General features: G+C 45.9%; 1 protein-coding gene across 2 annotated transcripts in view; it reads left to right on the top strand.

Annotated features, from left to right (window-relative positions):
• Positions 1-18,432: 18,432 nt before the first annotated feature.
• SEC11A (SEC11 homolog A, signal peptidase complex subunit) overlaps positions 18,433-19,238 on the top strand; it is a 41,612-nt gene continuing 40,806 nt past the window's right edge. For both annotated transcript variants that reach the window (XM_066355464.1, XM_066355463.1), the window contains exon 1: positions 18,433-18,768. In XM_066355464.1, coding sequence (XP_066211561.1) covers positions 18,718-18,768 — 51 coding nt within the window. In that variant the 5' untranslated portion in view covers positions 18,433-18,717. The remainder of the gene's footprint in view (positions 18,769-19,238) is intronic.

Here is a 19,238-nt window from a genome sequence, read left to right as displayed (position 1 = left end):
GTTGGTTCGATCTGGTCAGTCTCAGGTGCTATAGTTCGGTACTCAAGCATGGGACAGAGTTGCTGGTGGATCCTGGTGCGGGAGTCGGCCTCATTATTTCCCCTTCTCTCACCTATAAAAAGTTTAAATACTTTGCTTTTTGGTGTGTTTTTTTTTAAGTTGAGGTAAAAAAAAAAAGTTGAGGTTGAATGTACTTATGTATTCATTAGTTATATATAGTTCTTTTTTCTAAAAAAAAAAAAAAAAAAAAAAAAAAAAAGATTTTATGGCCCTGGTCAGTTGGCTCAGTGGTAGAGCGTCGGCCTGGCATGCGGGAGTCCCGGGTTCGATTCCCGGCCAGGGCACACAGAAGAAGCGCCCATCTGCTTCTCCACCCCTCCCCCTCTCCTTCCTCTCTGTCTCTCTCTTCCTCTCCCACAGCCAGGGCTCCATTGGAGCAAAGTTTGCCAGGCACTGAGGATGGCTCTGTGGCCTCTGCCTCAGGCGCTAGAATGGCTCTGATTGCGGCAGAGCGACGCCCCAGATGGGCAGAGCATCGCCCCCTGGTGGGCATGCCGAGTGGATCCCGGTCGGGTGCATGCGGGAGTCTGTCTGACTGCCTCCCCGTTTCCAACTTCAGAAAAATACAAAAAAAAAAAAAAAAGACTTTATTTATTGATTTTACAGAAAGGGGAAATGAAAAGCAGTTGCTTCACTCTAGCTGTTTATTGTTTTCTCTTCACATGCGCTTTGACCCAGCAAGCCCAGGGTTTGGAAACAGTGACCTCAGCATTCCAGGTCAATGCTTCTTTTGTGAAATATCTGTTCATATTATTTTGCCCATTTTTCTTTTCTTCTTTTTTTTTTTATAAAGTAGTGGTTTTTTTTAATTTTTATTTATTTTTTACAGAGACAGAGAGTGAGTCAGAGAGAGGGATAGACTGGGACAGACAGACAGGAACGGAGAGAGATGAGAAGCATCAATCATTAATTTTTCATTGCGTATTGCAACACCTTAGTTGTTCATTGATTGCTTTCTCATATGTGCCTTGACCGCGGGCCTTCAGCAGACCGAGTAACCCCTTGCTGGAGCCAGCAACCTTGGGTTCAAGCTGGTGGGTTTTTCCTCAAACCAGATGAGCCCGCACTCAAGCTGGTGACGTCGGGGTCTTGAACCCTGGTCCTCTGCATCCCAGTCTGACGCTCTATCCACTGCGCCACCGCCTGGTCCGGCTCTTCTTTCTTTCTTTCTTTCTTTTTTTTTAATTTTGGATTGTATTTATTGATTTTTAAAGAGAAGCGAGAGGGAGGGAGAGAAAGAGGGGTGAGAAGCAGCAAGCATCAACTCATAGTAGTTGCTTCCTGTATGTGCCTTGACCAGGCAAGCCAGGGATTTTGAACCTGCGACCTCAGCTTTCCAGGTCTATGCTCTATCCACTGCACCACCATAGGTCAGATGCACATTTTTCTGTTGGTTGGTAATCCTTTTCTCATTAAATTTTAGGATTTTTTTTTTTTTTTTTTTTTTTACAGACTCAGAGAGAGGGATAGATAGGGACAGACAGACAGGAACGGAGAGAGATGAGAAGCATCAATCATCAGTTTTTCGTTGTGACACCTTAGTTGTTCATTGATTGCTTTCTCATATGTGCTTTGACCGCGGGCCTTCAGCAGACTGAGTAACCCCTTGCTCAAGCTAGCGACCTTGAGTCCAAGCTGGTGAGCTTTTGCTCAAACCAAATGAGCCCGCACTCAAGCTGGCGACCTCAGGGTCTCAAACCTGGGTCCTCCACATCCCAGTCCAACACTCTATCCACTGCGCCACTGCCTGGTCAGGAAGGATTTCTTTATATGTTCTGTGTGTGTGTGTGTGTGTGTGTGTGTGTGTGTGTGTGTGTGACAGAGACAGAGAGAGGGAGAGACAGACAGGAACGGAGAGAGATAAGAAGCATCAATTCTTGTCGGCCTAGCGTGCGGAGGACCTGGGTTCGATTCCCGGCCAGGGCACACAGGAGAAGCGCCCATTTGCTTCTCCACCCCTCTGCCGCACTTTCCTCTCTGTCTCTCTCTTCCCCTCCCGCAGCCAAGGCTCCATTGGAGCAAAGATGGCCCGGGCGCTGGGGATGGCTCTGTGGCCTCTGCCCCAGGCGCTAGAGTGGCTCTGGTCGCAATATGGCGACACCCAGGATGGGCAGAGCATCGCCCCCTGGTGGGCAGAGCGTCGCCCCATGGTGGGCGTGCCGGGTGGATCCCGGTCGGGCGCATGTGGGAGTCTGTCTGACTGTCTCTCCCCGTTTCCAGCTTCAGAAAAATGAAAAAAAAAATAAAAATAAAAAAGAAGCATCAATTCTTGGTTGCGGCACCTTAGTTGTTTGTTGATTGCTTTCTCATGCCTTGACGAGGGCAGGGGCTACAGCAGACCAAGTGACTGCTTGCTCAAGCCAGCGACCTTAGGTTCAAGCTGGTGAGCCTTGCTCAAACCAGATGAGCCCACACTCAAGCCAGTGACCTTGGGGTTTCGAACCTGGGTCCTCTGCATCCCAGTCCGACTCTCTATCCACTGTGCCGCTGCCTGGTCAGGCACTTTATATGTTATTTTAATAATCCTTTGCAGTTTTTCTTTAGAATTCAAGTACAAATAAACAGGGTTTTATAATTTTCAAATTTACATATATACAAAGTATATGTGTGTGTTCCAAAACATATATTGTTAATTTTAGGGTATTGTTTTTTTTGTTTTTTGTTTTTTAATTAAAAGAGTATCATTCTCCACATCCTGGGACTTCTTTTTCTCTCTTTTCTTTTCTTTTCTTTTAAATGAGAGGAGGGAAGATAGAGAGATAGACTCCTGCATGCGCTCCAACCAGGATCCACCCAGCAACCCCATCGGGAGCCAATGCTCAAATCAACTGAGCTATCCTCAGCGCCCAGGGCCATCACTCACTCAAGAGGAGAAGGGAGAGAGAATGGGAAGAGAGAGGGAAAGCAGATAGTCGCTTCTCCTGTGTGCCCTGACTAGGGACTGAACCGAGGACATCCATATGCTGGGCCGATGCTCTATCCACTGAGAAAACTGGCCAGGGCCATTTCACTTTTTATGACTTAGTGCTAAGATTTATCTATGGCTTGTTCCATGTAGTTGAGTTTATTTATTGTGGCTGCTGTAGATTTTTCCAATGTGTAGAATACACTAATACTTTGTCCCTTGCAGCAAAAGCTGTTGATATGTTGTGTTATTCCCTTTGGCCCACCTCTGAAATTAGCTGAATCTGTGGTGGCTAATTTCACAGGAGCTCCCAGTGACTGACAATTCCCATGGCAAGTACTAAGCCGTGGGCCTCCCCAGATTTCTGCTTCAGGGCCTTCTCAAAAGCCATAGTGCCTTCTCAGTCCTCTCCCAGGGACAGCCTGAACTTAATTAACCCTCAACAAATGGGAGATGTGAGCCAAGCAAACAATGCCACAGGGTCCCATCCTTCAGGTGGACAATTCTAGGAGGTATTCTGTACATTTCTCAGATGTGTCCATAGAATCATGGACTTTTCCTCCTCCCCTGCCTCACTCTTCCTTCTCCTTCACTCCTGCTGCCTGCAATCACTTCCCACATAAATAACCAGCACCCAAATCCTTGTCCCAATCTCTGCTTTTGGGGAACGCCATGTAATATAAACCAATTTCCTGGTAATGAACACTTGAGTGGTGCAGGGTTTTTTTTTTTTTTGTTGTTGTTGTTGTTTAAAGATTTTATTTATTCATTATAGAGAGGGGAGAGAGAGAGAAGGGAGGAGGAGAAGGAAGGATCAACTCCCACAGGTGCCTTAACCAGGAAAGCCCAGGGTTTTTTTGAACCGGCAACCTCAGCGTTTCCAGGTTGACGCTTTATCCACTGTGCCACCACAGGTCAGGCCCGTTGCAGGGTTTTGATATTGCAAAAGTGCAACTAAAAATATTTGTGTAAAATCCACTGGTGCACAAATACAAGAATTTCTCTTGCATGTTTACATAGGGATAGAAATTCTGGGGCAGAGGCTAAGGAAAGCTTCAACTTTACAGGTAATTCCAAACTGTTTACCAAAGTGGTTTTTACCAACTTACAGTTCCAGCAACATTGTATATGAGGTGCCATTGACCCACATCCTTGCCAACACTTAATATTATCATATTTCTTCATTTTCACCACTCAGATATCAAATGGAATCACATGGTGGCCTCAATTTGTGCTTCTTGATGATTGATGAAGTTGAACATGTCTTCATATATTTATTGACCATAAATATTTTATTTTCTGGTAAATGTCTACTTGGAGCTTTTGTCATTTTTTTCTATTGGTTGGTTGTTCTTTCCTTATTCACTTTGCTAATTCTTTGATAGTTATGGGTTTTTCCTCTTGGAACTCAGGTGATCAGAATTGAAATAATTATAATCATGTCCTGATATGATGTTTTTCCTAGTTACAAAATTAATGCATGCTTGTTGTAAAATAAGTATGTAGAGCATATGGATGTGTTTAACTTAGAAAGAGTTAACTTTATTCTCAGCTCCATTCTACCTCCAAGCAGTAGTAACTTCCATGAATAGTTTGTCATTCCATATTTTGGGAATTTTGTTTTCACATCTCTCCCAAACTGGTCTGATATTTTCTCAAGGGGAAGGACTATATTGTGTTCATCTTTGTGTTCGCAGCCCTTGGCATACTGCTTGGCCTAGATCAAGAATATATACACACATTATTGAATGAATTACTGAATGGTGGGTTTGAACAGAAGTTCTGAAATTATAAGAATACCAGTATGACTGGGAGAGAGGAGAAAAATGAGTAGTAGCACTGATAACATGTGCTGGGGCTTGATTACTGAAAGGGTTGGCTTTTGGGCAACGTGTTTCATTTTTATCTGGGATGCAGTCAGCCAGAGAGGCATTCAAGACTTTAGATGAAGGGAAGTTATTTGTCCCTATGTTTTTGTCAGTTACAGAATTAAAACAAAACATTAACAACCGAGTCACCTAATGGCAATGTACAGGATGTACGGGGGAGGAGGTTGGTGAGAATGAAACTGAAAACAGAAAAATAAATGAGTCAAGAAGTTATTTACTTTTTTTGGACACAGACCCTTATGAAAAACTCACAAAGCCCTGGCTGGGTTGCTCAGTTGGTTAGAGAGTTGTCCCAATACCCCAAGGTTGTGGGTTCCATCTCTAGTCAGGGCACATACAAAAACCAACCACTGACAGCATGGAAGAGTGTCTCAACGAATCAATGTTTCTCCCCCTCTTTCTCTGTCTCCCTTCCTCTCTCTCTAAAAACAATAATAAAAAAATAACTCATGCAAATGATACCTTCTTCCAGAAAGATAGACGTAACCCGACCCATGCACTTTTTGAGAACCCATTGTTTGGTGGGTTATTCTAAGAGTTAGAGAATAAGAACCTGAACCGTGGTGGCAATACGTGTTCATTCATTCAGGCCTGTGTACTGATCTCTGACCCTATGCAAGGCACTGTGCTGAGTGCTGAGAACAAACACCATTCAGTTTGGGGCTTGGGGTACAATATGGTAGAGTGGTCAAGAGCAGACTCTGAGCCCAGCTGTCCAGTTTCAAAACCCTGCCAGGTGAGCTTGGCTTACTTACTAAAACCACTTGCACTCCGTAGGTATTTTACAGAGGCGGTACTGTCACCACCTCCATCTTTAAGGGGATCCTACGTTCTTAGAGAGCACTTAAAATTCATGGCATGCAGGGAGCTCTCTGCAGAGCCAGCCGGCAGAAACCTGAATGGAAAGCAAGAGGAGGAAGCAGAGAGTATGGGCTTGATTTTGAGAACTTTAGCTGAAACAGCAGAGAAGAAAAGGCAATAAGGAGAGGGGAAGTGAGAGCAAGGAAGATTTTTTTTTTTTTAACATGGAAAAGATCTTAAATGCTGACAGGAAGGATGCAGTGGAGTGGCAGAGGCTGAAGATACATCACTTATGATCTGTCTTTCCCCTAAAGGTGCCCAGATGGCAGGAGGGAAGGGTTTTAGGGCAAAGGTGGAGGGCCTGGCTTGAGCTAGGAAGCCACTTCCGCTTGCAAGCTGGAGGGGAGGAGTCAAACGTGGTGTGGCTGCAGGTGCTGACTCTGAAGTAACCACAGGCCCACAAGGCAAGCAAGAATGTCACCGGTGGGGGAGGAGCAAGGAGTGGTGGCTGATGGGAGGTCTGAGGAGAGAGGAAAAGTTGTGACATGTCATTTTAAAGAGAGGATAGTCAGTGACTAGAGGAAGATGAGATTCCCAAGGATTCTTTAGAGCCCATACATTTATGGGCATACTGATGTGCCTGGCTGGATAACTTCCAGTGGGACTGTAGCTGAGTGCTGAGTGCCAGGGATCACAGGATTTGCCACCAGACTGGTTACTACTGAAGTGGTGTCTTCTGGGTCACTATTGTGTCAGAGCAGTTGACACATGGCAGAGAAGAAAGGAGAGAAAGAAGAGTGGGGTGGTAAACCACACACAGTCCAAGAACATTGAATGTGAAATGAAAGAGAAAAGTAAGACACGAACCAGAGAGAATAACACAGTCAAGGGAGGGGTATTTTTTTCCCCTAAAAGTCAGGAGATCTAGATACAAATATATTTCTATACCACAGACAAGCAGAGAAGCTGGCACAGCTGAGGAGGAGGAGAAGTACTGTGGTAAGGTACCAAAAAGCTGCAAAATTAATATTGATATTTTAGGAGGAAAGGTCAGGCTTTCCTGTCCCATCCTTCCTTTGGGGAGGGGAGGGAGAAGAATGTAGAAGTTTCTGGCTTGCAAGGACAATGGGTCATTTAGTTTCAAAACTAAAATAAAGGTTGACTGAAAAACTTTTTCTCTTTCAATGGGAGACAGAATTTACATACCACCCTACATGGATTGTAGTTCCTCCCCCCTTCCTGGAATCCTGAGAGTAACATACCTCTAGGCAAATGAGGGAAGATGAACCCTGAAAGATTGTAAATATCTTTGATTGTGTTACCTTGAAAGTCTTAATGTTCTTGTGTATCCCCTAAAGCCTAAACAAATGTTGTAAGCTTGTGCCATGATGTCATGTTCTCTTCAGCCTGTGTGTGATCAGGGGTATATAACCAGCCCCTGAGATGTATTTGGGGCTGCACGATTTGAGTCTGCAAATGCCCCATGTCAGCCATATGCGGCCGGCATATTTAATAAATCTCCTCCTTTAAAAAAATCTCTTAAAATTCATCTGGACTTGGTGTCTCTATGTAAACCCGCAGAAGTGAGGTACAGTACTTTTCAGCATCTGGGGTATGGTACTTTACAACATACTTCTGTAGGCACTGAGGGAAGAAAGAGCTGGAAGAGACATTTGTGCTTAAGATCTGCATTTATTTAGAATTATTCTCCTTCCCACTCACATATATGAGCATAGGATTTTTAAAGTTGGCATGATGGGAAAAGCATTACTTTACATAGAAGTAAACTCCAGCCAGAGAACTGAGATGACCCTTCTGTAGTGAGAGAATTAATTGGATGTGGCTAAGCAAGTTGCAGCTGAAACTCAGGGCATTTGTGTGGCTAATTGATTCACCCAATCCTCCACCCAAACAGTTGCTTCATGGGAGAATCAGTCTTCCCTTAATTCAAGGGAACGGAGGAGAAGAGAGTTGGCACATATTAACAAGTTACTTATTACAATTATCAGCTGGTGGCATTTTGTGATGTAGTTCTCACCTATCAAGATTTTCCCACAGGTGACTTCAGAATATCTGGGTAAGGACACCCTCATTTTTTTTTTTTTTTAACAAACTCTCATATACAACAAACACAGCAAAACCCCAAACCAAACCATAGGCCTAAGGGAACTGGGTGGTGTGATGGTCAGGTCATGGAATTCCAAACACCGAGAGCCAAGTTAACTGAGCAAATATAACCCAGAATCAGAACACAGGGGCAGACTCTGTTGCCACACCAAAGTCCTGCCCCCAGAGTTCATACCAAAGGCAGTGGAGAAAATGCCAGGGTTCAAGGGCATCTAGCTGACCAGGGAAAGACTGAAAAAGCAGATCTGAGCAGAAAGGAGGTAGCCACCTGACCCAGCTTGCAAATTAACCACTACATGCCCATAAAAACAATTTAAAATAATCTAGTAGCCATATTGAAAACAGAAAAAAAAGAGAAATATATATCAAAGTATTATTGTTTCAACTTGTAATCAATACGACCAGTAGTTGTTTACATTAATTTTTTCATATTAAGTCTTCAAGATCTTGGATGTATTTTAGAGCACATCTCAATTTAGACTAGCCCTACTTCTTTTTATTATTATTATTATGATTATTATTAAGATTTTATTTATTGATTTTAGAGGTGAGAGAGAGGAGAGAGAGAAAAGGGATTTTTCTCCAAATGGGAAGAATCAACTCATAATAGCTTCTCACATGTGACTTCACCACGCAAGCCCAGGACCTTGAACTGGTGACTTCAACAGTTCAAGTAGATGCCTTATCCACTGTGCCACCACAGGTCATGCATAAGGCAAGCCTCATTTCAAACGCTCAGTGGCACATGTGGCTAGTGGCTTTTTTTTTTTTTTTGGTATTTTTCTGAAATTGGAAACGGGGAGGCAGTCAGACAGACTCCCGCATGCGCCCAACCGGGATTCACCCGGCACGCCCACCAGGGGGAGATGCTCTGCCCATCTGGGGCATTGCTTTGTTGCAACCAGGGCCATTCTAGCGACTGAGGCAGAGGCCATGGAGCCATCCTCAGCGCTCAGGCCAACTCTGCTCCAGTGGAGCCCTGGCTGCAGGAGGGGAAGAGAGAGACAGAGAGGAAGGAGAGGGGGAGGAGTGGAGAAGCAGATGGGCGCTTCTTCTGTGTGCCCTGGCCGGGAATCGAACCCGGGACTTCTGCACGCCAGGCCCACGCTCCACCACTGAGCCAACTGGCAAGGCTGGCTAGTGGCTTTTGCATTGGACAGCACAGACTCAGAGAAAACCATACGTAAGCCTGACCTGTGGTGGCGCAGTGGATAAAGCGTCGACCTGGAAATGCTGAGGTCGCCGGTTCGAAACCCTGGGCTTGCCTGGTCAAGGCACATATGGGAGTTGATGCTTTCCAGATCCTCCCCACCTTCTCTCTCTCTGTCTCTCCTCTCTCTCTCTCTCTCTGTCTCTCCCTCTCCTCTCTAAAAAAACAAACAAACAAACAAAAAACCCTGGGCTTGCCTGGTCAAGGCACATATGGGAATTGATGCTTCCTGCTCCTCCCCCCCTTCTCTCTCTCTCCTTTCTAAAAAATGAATAAATTAATTAATTAATTAAAAAAAACATATGTAATATTTTTTGGCATCAAAGTGTTTTGTCTGCATGTTCTTTTTTCTTTTTCTTTTAAAACACATTGCATTGGCCTGACCAGGCAGTGGCACGGTGCAGTGGATAGAGCATCGGCCTGGGTTGCTGAGGACATAGGTTCCAAACCCTGAGATTACCAGCTGGTGCCCAGAAGTCGCTGGCTTGAGCCCAAGGTAAGGTTGCTGGCTTGAGCAAGGGGTCACTCGTTCTGCTGGAGCTCCCCCACTCCCTCATCCAGGCACATATGAGAAAGCAGTCAATGAATAAGTAAGGTGCCACAAGGAAGAATCGATGCTTCTCATCTCTCTCCCTTCCTGTCTGTCTGTCCCAATCTCTCTCTCTCTCTCTCTCTCTCTCTCTCTCTCTCTCTCTCTCTCTCTCCCACATACACAAAACAACAACATTAAACATACTGCACTGGGTAAGGCTGTATTTTGAAGGAAACGGGAGAAAATGCTCATATTCTAAGTCTCTAGTTTGAAATTTTTAATATTTCATGTCTAGCTCTCCCAGACAATTTTTGCTGTATGTCTGAGAAATGGATTTTGTCTTCTCCCCCATGGTGCACTGAGTCTCTTCAGAAGATAAAAGGGCAGGGGACTGTAATGCAAGGCTTGCTACCAAACATTCATTCCTTCCTTTTATTCATTTCATTGTTTCTCTTAACAATAGTTACCAAACATCATCTGTGGGTCAGGGACTGCGCCTAGGGCTAGTTTTTCAGGCATATTCCCTGGCTTGTAAACCCTACAATTTAGTAGAAAAGGAGACATATAATTACAATAAAATGTAGTAAGTGTGAAAGGGGCAGGATGAGGGGCTGAGTGGCTGCCTAGGAGAAAAATTTCACCAACTTGGGAGATAAGAGAAGGCTTGAGGGGTGGAGAAGAGAATAAAGATTGAATAAAGAATGACTACAAAGGAGAAGGGAAGATGGGGAAAATGCTTGGGGCAGAAAGAGCAGATGTAGGGAAGGCCCAGAAGCCTTTGTAGAGAGGAAAGCAGTGTTGTTGGAGCCTCCAAGGCGAGAGGGAAGACTGGTCGCATTATTCTCTGGAAGCCTACTTAACAGTGGGAGTTGGAAGCAGGATGTTGACAAATCTGGACTAGGCAGGCCCAGCACAGGAAGTACTCCACCCCAAAAATATTCCCTCACTAGTTCAGTTCAAGTTCACTAGTAACAGACTCAAAGGGGTTAATGAGCTATATAGTGGTAATTCTCTTATATAGTGGTAATTCTTTTTTCAGATTATGTCAAGCCTTGATGCCTTATTATTTGATTCAGAAGATTGAACATGATTAAAATTCCATATGCCTGACCTGTGGTGGCACATTGGTTAAAGCGTCAATCTGGAACACTGAGGTTGCCGGTTCAAAACCCTGGGCTTGCCTGGTCAAGGCACTTATGGGAGTTGATGCTTCCTGCTCCTCCCCCTGTTCTCTCTATCCCTCTCTCTCTCACTCTCTCTCCTCTCTCTCTAATAAAAAATAAAATAAAATAAATAAAAAGAAATTCCAAGTAATAAAGGACTTAAAAAGTACATATAAACTGTAGGAGTAAAACTAATGAAGGGGTGATACTCTGCCCAGGGAAGTTCTGGGTGGGCTTCATACAGAAGACAACACTTAAGAAAGGTCTGAAAGAAGAAGATGGCCCTGGCCGGTTGGCTCAGCGGTAGAGCGTAGACCTGGCTTGTGGGGGACCCGGGTTCGATTCCCGGCCAGGGCACACAGGAGAAGCGCCCATTTGCTTCTCCACCCTCCCCCTCCTTCCTCTCTGTCTCTCTCTTCCCCTCCCGCAGCCAAGGCTCCATTGGAGCAAGGATGACCCGGGTGCTGGGGATGGCTCCTTGGCCTCTGCCCCAGGCGCTAGAGTGGCTCTGGTCACGGCAGAGCGACGCCCTGGAGGGGCAGAGCATCGCCCCCTGGTGGGCGGAGCTTCGCCCCTGGTGGGCGTGCCGGGTAGATCCTGGTCGGGCGCATGCGGGAGTCTGTCTGACTGTCTCTCCCGGTTTCCAGCTTAAGAAAAATACAAAAAAAAAAAAAAGAAGAAGAAGATGGAGATTGTCAGGCCTCCAGGTGGAAGTGTTACCAGTGATGTGGGTTCTTGGTTCTTGATTTCATGCAGGAAAGATTTCATAGCACAAGTCCAGGTGATTTTTTTTTTTTTGTATTTTTCCGAAGCTAGAAACAGGGAGAGACAGTCAGACAGCTCCCGCATGCGCCCAACTGGGATCCACCCGGCACGCCCACCAGGGGGCGACGCTCTGCCCACCAGGGGGCGGTGCTCTGCCGTGACCAGAGCCACTCTAGCGCCTGGGGCAGAGGCCAAGGAGCCATCCCCAGCGCCCGGGCCATCCTCGCTCCAATGGAGCCTCGGCTGCGGGAGGGGAAGAGAGAGACATAGAGGAAGGAGAGGGGGAGGGGTGGAGAAGCAGACGGGCGCCTCTCCTGGGTGCCCCGGCCGGGAATCGAACCCGGGACTTCCGCACGCCAGGCCGACGCTCCACCACTGAGCCAACCGGCCAGGGCCTAGTCCAAGTGATTTTGAGAATACATTTATTAAAGCTGGGGGCAATGAAATAAAGGAAGGGCTTAATATAGAAGAGACAAGCCCTGGCTGGATAGCTCAGTTGGTTAGAGCATCACCCAGAAGTGCAGAGGTAGCTGGTTTGATCCCTGGTCTCAGGACACATACAGGAACAGATCTGTTTCTCTCTGTCTCTCTCTGTGTCTCTGTCTTTCTCTCTGTCTCTCTTTCCCCCCTTCCTCTCTCATTAAAATCAATCAATAATTTAAAAAAAAAAAAAGATGGAAGAGGCAGCCCTGGCTGGTTGGTTCAATGGCTATTGCGTTGGCCTAGCATATGGATATTTTAGGTTCAATTACCAGTCAGAGCACACAGGAAAAGCAACCAACTGCTTCTCTCCCCCTTCTCTCCCTTTCCCCTCCCACAGCCAGTGGCTCAATTGGTTCAAGCATCAGCCCTGGGCACTGAGGATAGTTCAGTTAATTTGAGCATTGGCCCAAGACAGGGGTTCCTGGATGAATACCGGTTGGGGCACATGCGGGGAGTCTATCTCACTGTCTCCCCTCCTCTCACTTAGAAGAAAAAAAAAAAAAAGAAGAGGCAAGATCATAGCAACAGGAGTGAGCTTAGGTGGAGCTGCCTTCACCCTTTGGAAAGAAAGTCACAGAGGCAAAAGAAGCGAGCCAGCTGGGCTACGTGGACTCAGGAGACAAGTTACCGAGACAAAAGAAGGGCTCTTGGAGAAAGAAAGCGAAGATATGCGCCTTAGGAAAGAAGGGGAGGAAGGCATGGAATGTGCTCTAGAAAGAGAAAGAGAGCATGCCTGCACACATTGCGCTGTTGCCTTAAGAGTTTTTATCTGTTTGTTTGTTTGTTTAAGTGAAAGGAGGATGTAAGGTATTTTTCCCACTGAGGAAGAAAGAAGGGCATAGCCAGGAAGTGTGGAACAGCAAAAGCTTTATTTAGTAGAGCGCTTCTTGCATGATGTTCTCTGGTCCGCGAGAGGAGGGCCAGAGAAGTCACACAGATTCTCCCGTTTGGGGGGTAATTTATAGGATCGGTAGGGTGAGTTGATATGATGTGGCAAAATTTCATTGGCTGACAGACAGTAGTTCTTTTTCAAAGGGCTTCCAGCTGTTTCTTTCTGGCAGGCATGGGTGTGGTGGTTCCAGCCAAAGTTCCTGGGCCTGGTTCCCCATGTGACCCTCCTCCATTGCCAATGGACCTCACAGAAGAGAGATAGTGAGACAGGCTCCTGTATGCCCCACTACCAGGATCCACCCTGCAGCCTTTGGAGGGGCGCATAATCAATGGAGCTATCCTCAGTGCCCTAGGCAATGCACGAACCAATAGAGCCACTGGCTGTGAGAAGGGGGAAAGGGAGAGAATGAGGAGTGGGAGGAGGAGAAAAGCAGATGGTCGCTTCTCTTGTGTGCCCTGAACAGGAATCGAACCTGGGATGTCCATATGCAGGGCAGACACTCTATTCACTGAGCCAACCAGCCAGGGCCTTATCTTTTTTTTTTTTTTTTTTTTTAATTTATTCATTTTAGAGAGGAGAGGGAGAGAAAGAGAGAGAGAGAGAGAGAGAGAAGGGGGGAGGAGCTGGAAGCATCAACTCCCATATGTGCCTTGACCAGGCAAGCCCAGGGTTTCGAACCGGCAACCTCAGCATTCCAGGTCGATGCTTTATCCACTGCACCACCACAGGTCAGGCTTTTTTTTTTTTTTTAATTTTTTTAAATTTATTCATTTTAGAGAGGAGAGGGAGAGACAGAGAGAGGGGGGGGGCCTTATCTTTTTTTTAAAGGCAGGAATTAAGAGGTTTCAGGGGAGGATCTCAATAAAATATTCATCAGCTTTCCAGGTGTGTCCATTCAGGGTTGTGGTCTCTAATGATTGGTCAGCGCTAGGGTAGGGGTTTGTTGGTTATTGCATCCATGGCCTCTCTTCATCTTGTTTTGATGTTTTTTGGGGCCTGAAGCTGAAACACAACTAGGCCTAAATGTTATCTCTAGTTGGCCAAAACTCTGTCTCTGTAGTCAACAGACCTGAGGCTTTGTTCCTAAGATTATTTAATGCTGATCATAACCTCATTGTCCTGAGGGCTTAATGCTTAATGCTTAAGGGATAGTTGTACAAGGGAGAAAGAGGCAAGTGAACCACTTATCTGTCTCAGTTTCCCCATTCCACTCGCCAAGGAATTTTCCTAGCTTCTTACTATTCTGCCTCAGCAGGACCTTCTAATAATAATAATTATTTACCAAATGTCAGGCTTTATTCTAGTGGTTTACATTCTTATCTCACTTAATTTCCATATAAACCCCTAGATACCACAATCCCTATTTACAGCTAAAGAAACTGAAAGGAATTATAACTGTCTATTGTCACAGTCTGTAAGGGGCAGAGCAGTTTGGCTCCAGCGCTCATTTCTTTAACTCCTCTTCATATTATATGGCTGTATATGCCCAGGATTGTAGGGTGAGAGGCTGGCAAGGATTGTCAGGATCAAACTCATGAGTCAGGTAATAGCCAAATCCTGCATTTTCAACACAAGCCCCATAGTAACCTTTAGGTAAATGGTTTTATTACTCGAGTGCACATTTAAGTGATTGCTAATGATCATATCTTTGAATGTGGTTGCATTAAGAGAACATTATATTCAAATCTAGATTTACACAAGCCACATTTCCTGCAGTAAGTCACTGCCTCAAGAGATTCCCATTGAATCCTTTAGCGATTTTCAACCTTTGTTTCTCATGCACTCATAAACTAATTACTAAAGAAAAAGGGGCCCTGACCTCTTCTTCCTTACTAACTATTTTATTTGGCCATGAAATGAAAATGGTTGTATTTAGTCAGGGGCACTGACCTTAGTAATTAGTGTGTGTTTGTGTCATGAAAAAAAAAGGTTGAAAATCACTTTTAAGCTATCAAGAAGAGCCAAACCCATCATTAAGCTCTAAGATGCAAAAGCACAAAAGGCAAGTCACCAGTGACAGGAGGTAGAAGGCCTGGTTACAGGGGAAAGACTAAGGTTGCCTCCACTCTTGGCCCTTTTACCCACAGGACCCCCAGATTCACAACACAGCTCTCTCATCTCTAAGAACCTATAAAACAGCCTGAACTGTGGTTGCACAATGGACAAAGTGTCGCCCTGGAATACTGTTAAAACCGCAGGCTTGCCTGTTCAAGGCACATAAGAGAAGCAACTACTATGCATTGATGCTTCCCGTTCCTCCCCTCTCCTTCTCTCTCTCTCTCCTCTTACTAAAATCGATAAATAAAATCTTTTAAAAAGTAAAAAAAAAAGAACTCATAAAACAAACGTTCAGCAGCCCTGGCCGGTTGGCTCAGTGGTAGAGCGTCAGCCTAGCGTGCGGAGGACCCAGGTTCGATTCCCGGCCAGGGCACACAGGAGAAGCGCCCATTTGCTTCTCCACCCCTCCTCCGCGCTTTCCTCTCTGTCTCTCTCTTCCCCTCCCGCAGCCAAGGCTCCATTGGAGCAAAGATGGCCCGGGCGCTGGGGATGGCTCTGTGGCCTCTGCCTCAGGCGCTAGAGTGGCTCTGGTCGCAACATGGCGACGCCCAGGATGGGCAGAGCATCGCCCCCTGGTGGGCAGAGCGTCGCCCCATGGTGGGCGTGCCGGGTGGATCCCGGTCGGGCGCATGCGGGAGTCTGTCTGACTATCTCTCCCTGTTTCCAGCTTCAGAAAAATGAAAAAAACAACAACAAAAAAAACAAAAAAAAAAAACACAAACGTTCAGCAAGGCCCCTTTCTTCCTTTAGCCAAATCAGAGTGTCCATATAGGAAACTGGCCACTCCCACTCCGCACCGCCTACACTCACATACCAACCCAGAAGGCTGGTGCTTCCTCTCCCCAGCTGCCTCTGCAGCTGTCCAGGACTTTCTAAAGAGACCTCTCCAAAAAAATCTTCCAGGGAGTCTGGAAGACTTGAGTGACACTAGTAATCTCATTTCACAAAAGGCGCCTTTGATTTTTGGGAATGAGATTTCTTCCTGATACCACATGTCATGCAGAGCTGCTGCATTTTTAAAAACCATGGTCTCTGATGTCCATAAATATTGGGTTGGTAGGCAGAAAGTCTCACCTCTCTCTCTCTTTTTAAAAACATTTATTTATTGATTTTAGCGAGAGAGGAAGGGAGAGAGAGAGAAAGGAACATCGATCTGTTCCTGTATGTACCCTGACTGGAGACCAAATTGGCAACCTCTGCGCTTCGGGATGATGCCCCAACCAACCGAGCTATCTGGCCAGGGTAGAAAGTCTCATCTCTTTTGCCCCTGAATCTGATTTTGGAGAGGCTAGGTGGATGGTCCTCCCAGAAAAGCTAGAGAGATTCTTTGGGGAGGTGGGCCAGGGAAGAGTTAAGCTTTCAGTGTGGCCTGTACAGTGGCCTGTCCTGATACACCTGGACCATTTTCTTTCTTAGGTTCAGAAAGGGACTTTCTCCTTCCACTCACCACCTTCTTCATTCAGAAGGACAAGGACAAGCACTGGTGAGATCATGGTTATTTTGAGTAGCGTTATAAAAAATGGAGTCCACTTTGCTTCTGTGAGTAGACACCCTTAATTTGTACGGAAATAATTAACCAGGCCTCAACTATGACAGACTTTCCTAACCCTGAGTATTTGAACATCAGTTTGAATCCATTTCTTGTTTTTAATAACTACTAATATTTATTGTCATTCATTGTGCCAATAGCTATATTAATGTGTACTATCTTGTTTAATCTTCAAATGATTTAAATTGTTTTTTATTCCCACTTTACATACCAGAAAACTGAGGATAAAAAAGAGTTAGTTCATTGGTCCAAGATCACACTGCTAGTGACTAGCTGATCTGTGATTCAAAGCCAAGTGGTTCTGACTTAATCTCTATAATAAGGGGCCTTCTTCAGGCAGGCCAGCAGTCTATATATGAAGGAAAATACCAGACATGTCATTGTGATTGATGGAGTCCAAAAGACTTATGTGTTGGAAAGATTGGCAGCCCAGTGAGCAGAGAAAATAGCATGTCAGAGTCCCACATTTGGAAAATTTAATTCCTTAGGCTTTATGTCTTTATCTAGTCTGGGATCACCTGTCCTAAATATCTGAGTTATTTTCATCAGAGACATTGTTTCCTCCCCAGCACTGTAGGGAAACCTCATTAAGCCTTTCCAGATCTACCCAGTTTATATTAATCCCTCCCAGTCCTATTCCTTCCTAATGCGTTCCTTTCACTCTGATTATTTCTCACTCGGTCTGTCTTGTCTTCAAGACTGTGTTACCAGAAAGCAAGCCTGAGTGTTAGCCACACCCCCACACCTAATCCCATTTCTAATTGCTGCTTGACATTATGCTTCCTCCTTAATAGCCTGCTTTGACTAAGGCCATGCCTGGATCTGAGTTTCTATAGCACGTATAGGCTAGCAATTATACCTTAACTTGTTGTCTTCTTTCATAAAGATACTTTTTTTTAATGTTTATTTTTTATTGATTTTAAAGAGAGGAAGAGAGAGAGCAAGAGAGAGACAGGAACATCTGTTCCTGTCTGTTCCCTGATGGGGCATGGAACCGGCAACCTCTGTGCTTCTGGACGATGCTCCAACAGTTATCTGTCCAGCACCCCCAACCCCCATTTTTTTCTGCAGCAAGATACTATAAGCTCTTTAAGGACTAAGGCTATATCTTCTACTTTTTAATTTAATAAATCCTTTTTTTATAAATAAATTTTTATTAATTTTAATGGGTGACATTAATAAATCAGGGTACATGTATTCCAAGAAAACATGTCTAGGTTATCTTGTCATAATAAATCCTCTTTTAATTTTGAGCAAGCACTGCGGACCACCATCTTCACTGATCTGAGTCATTATAATCATATTCTTGAGTCTTGCTTGATTCATCTGTCTGGGAGGCCTGGGCCTTCTGGGTTTTAAGTCCTCTATTCATTTGACAACGGTTTGCTTGTTCGTTTGTTTTTCATTTGACAACGTTTTTTTGAGTGTTTATTTCATGGAATTTGCTGGGGTAAAAGATAAGTAAGAAAGGCCAAGCCTGGCCTGTGGTGGCGCAGCGGATAAAGCGTCAACCTGGAACGCTGAGGTTGCCGGTTGGAGGCCCCAGGCTTGCCTGGTTAAGGCTCAAATGAGAGTTGATGCTTCTTGCTCTTCCCCCTGTCCTTCTCTCTCCCTCTCCCCCCACCTCTCTAAAATGAATAAAAAATAAAAAAAAATAAAGAAGGGCCTCATCCCAATGTGAAACAATCAGTTGTTTTCTCTCCAACCAAGACTTTCTTAAATTTGAGAGATTCAGGTAGTGCTTTCAAAGTTTCCTGCATCCTTCATCTTTAGAACTTACTGAAACCACCTCAGCTGTCAGTTTCCCATTGTGCGACACCCGCCCCACTTGAGACCACAAGGCTTGGCGATTCATCTGGTGCCACACCCAGACCACGGGTTTAACCGTGCTGGCCACTGAGGGGCCGCTTCTGTCCGAAGAAGCCAGAGACCCGGCTTCCCATTGGCCAGCCTTCCGGAAGTTGAAGGGCGGGCTCCCCTCTAACCCCGGGCCGCGCAGCGGAGCGCGGAAGTGGGTTCCGGTCGGTTTCCAGCACGCGAGCTCTGGAACTGGAGAGCCCTCCTACAGCGAGGCCAGACCAGGAGGCTGGGTCAGGAAGGTTGCGAGTCCCTTTGTCCACTCTCCGCAGCGAAGGGGCGGGCCGTGCCGTTTGCCGCCCCGGAAGTGGAAGTGAGGGCGCCGCAGGGTCCTGTCCACTGCCAGTTCACCCCGGCGTCTGTCGTTCCGCCCGCCGGTCACATCGCGCCCTCTTTCTTGCCGGTGTCTTCCTCACCGGCCCTACGATGCTGTCTCTAGATTTTTTGGATGATGTGCGGCGGATGAACAAGCGGCAGGTGAGGTTGGCCTCCGGCTGTTTCCCCGGGCTCCCCATGTCCTTTCGACACTAGCACTGCGGGATCCTGCGGGCCTTTGGGCCCCTGAGCGGGTCTGACGCCTGGACTATCTCTTTGTGGAGTCCGAGGCCAGAGGTCCTTCTGTCCGCCCCTTATTATTTTTAACCCCTACCTAATTTGGGGCTTCCCGGAGCGGGGAACTGAATCTTTACTTTTCTCCCAGTGAGGCAGAGGAGCAGATGGAAACGGAGAGCGCTTTGTAAGTGGGAGTTGGGTTTCCGTATTGTTCTAGACTTGGTAAGGCGGCAAACTCAGGGTTTCTCCAATCGCGACGGCTTCCGATGGATTGCGGGGACTGCACTGATGCTGGGATGCTCGGAAGGCGGTTGTAGGCCCCACAAAAGCCGGTTTGCTGCTTTCAGCTAGTCGCAACCCTTCTACTACAGTTGGGCCCCAGCGGGTGCACTGAC

The sequence above is a fragment of the Saccopteryx leptura genome, chromosome 13 (assembly GCF_036850995.1).
Source record: "Saccopteryx leptura isolate mSacLep1 chromosome 13, mSacLep1_pri_phased_curated, whole genome shotgun sequence".
NCBI lineage: Eukaryota > Metazoa > Chordata > Mammalia > Chiroptera > Emballonuridae > Saccopteryx > Saccopteryx leptura.
Note: the sequence above shows the minus strand (reverse complement) of the source record. Positions and strands in the feature narration are given on the sequence as shown.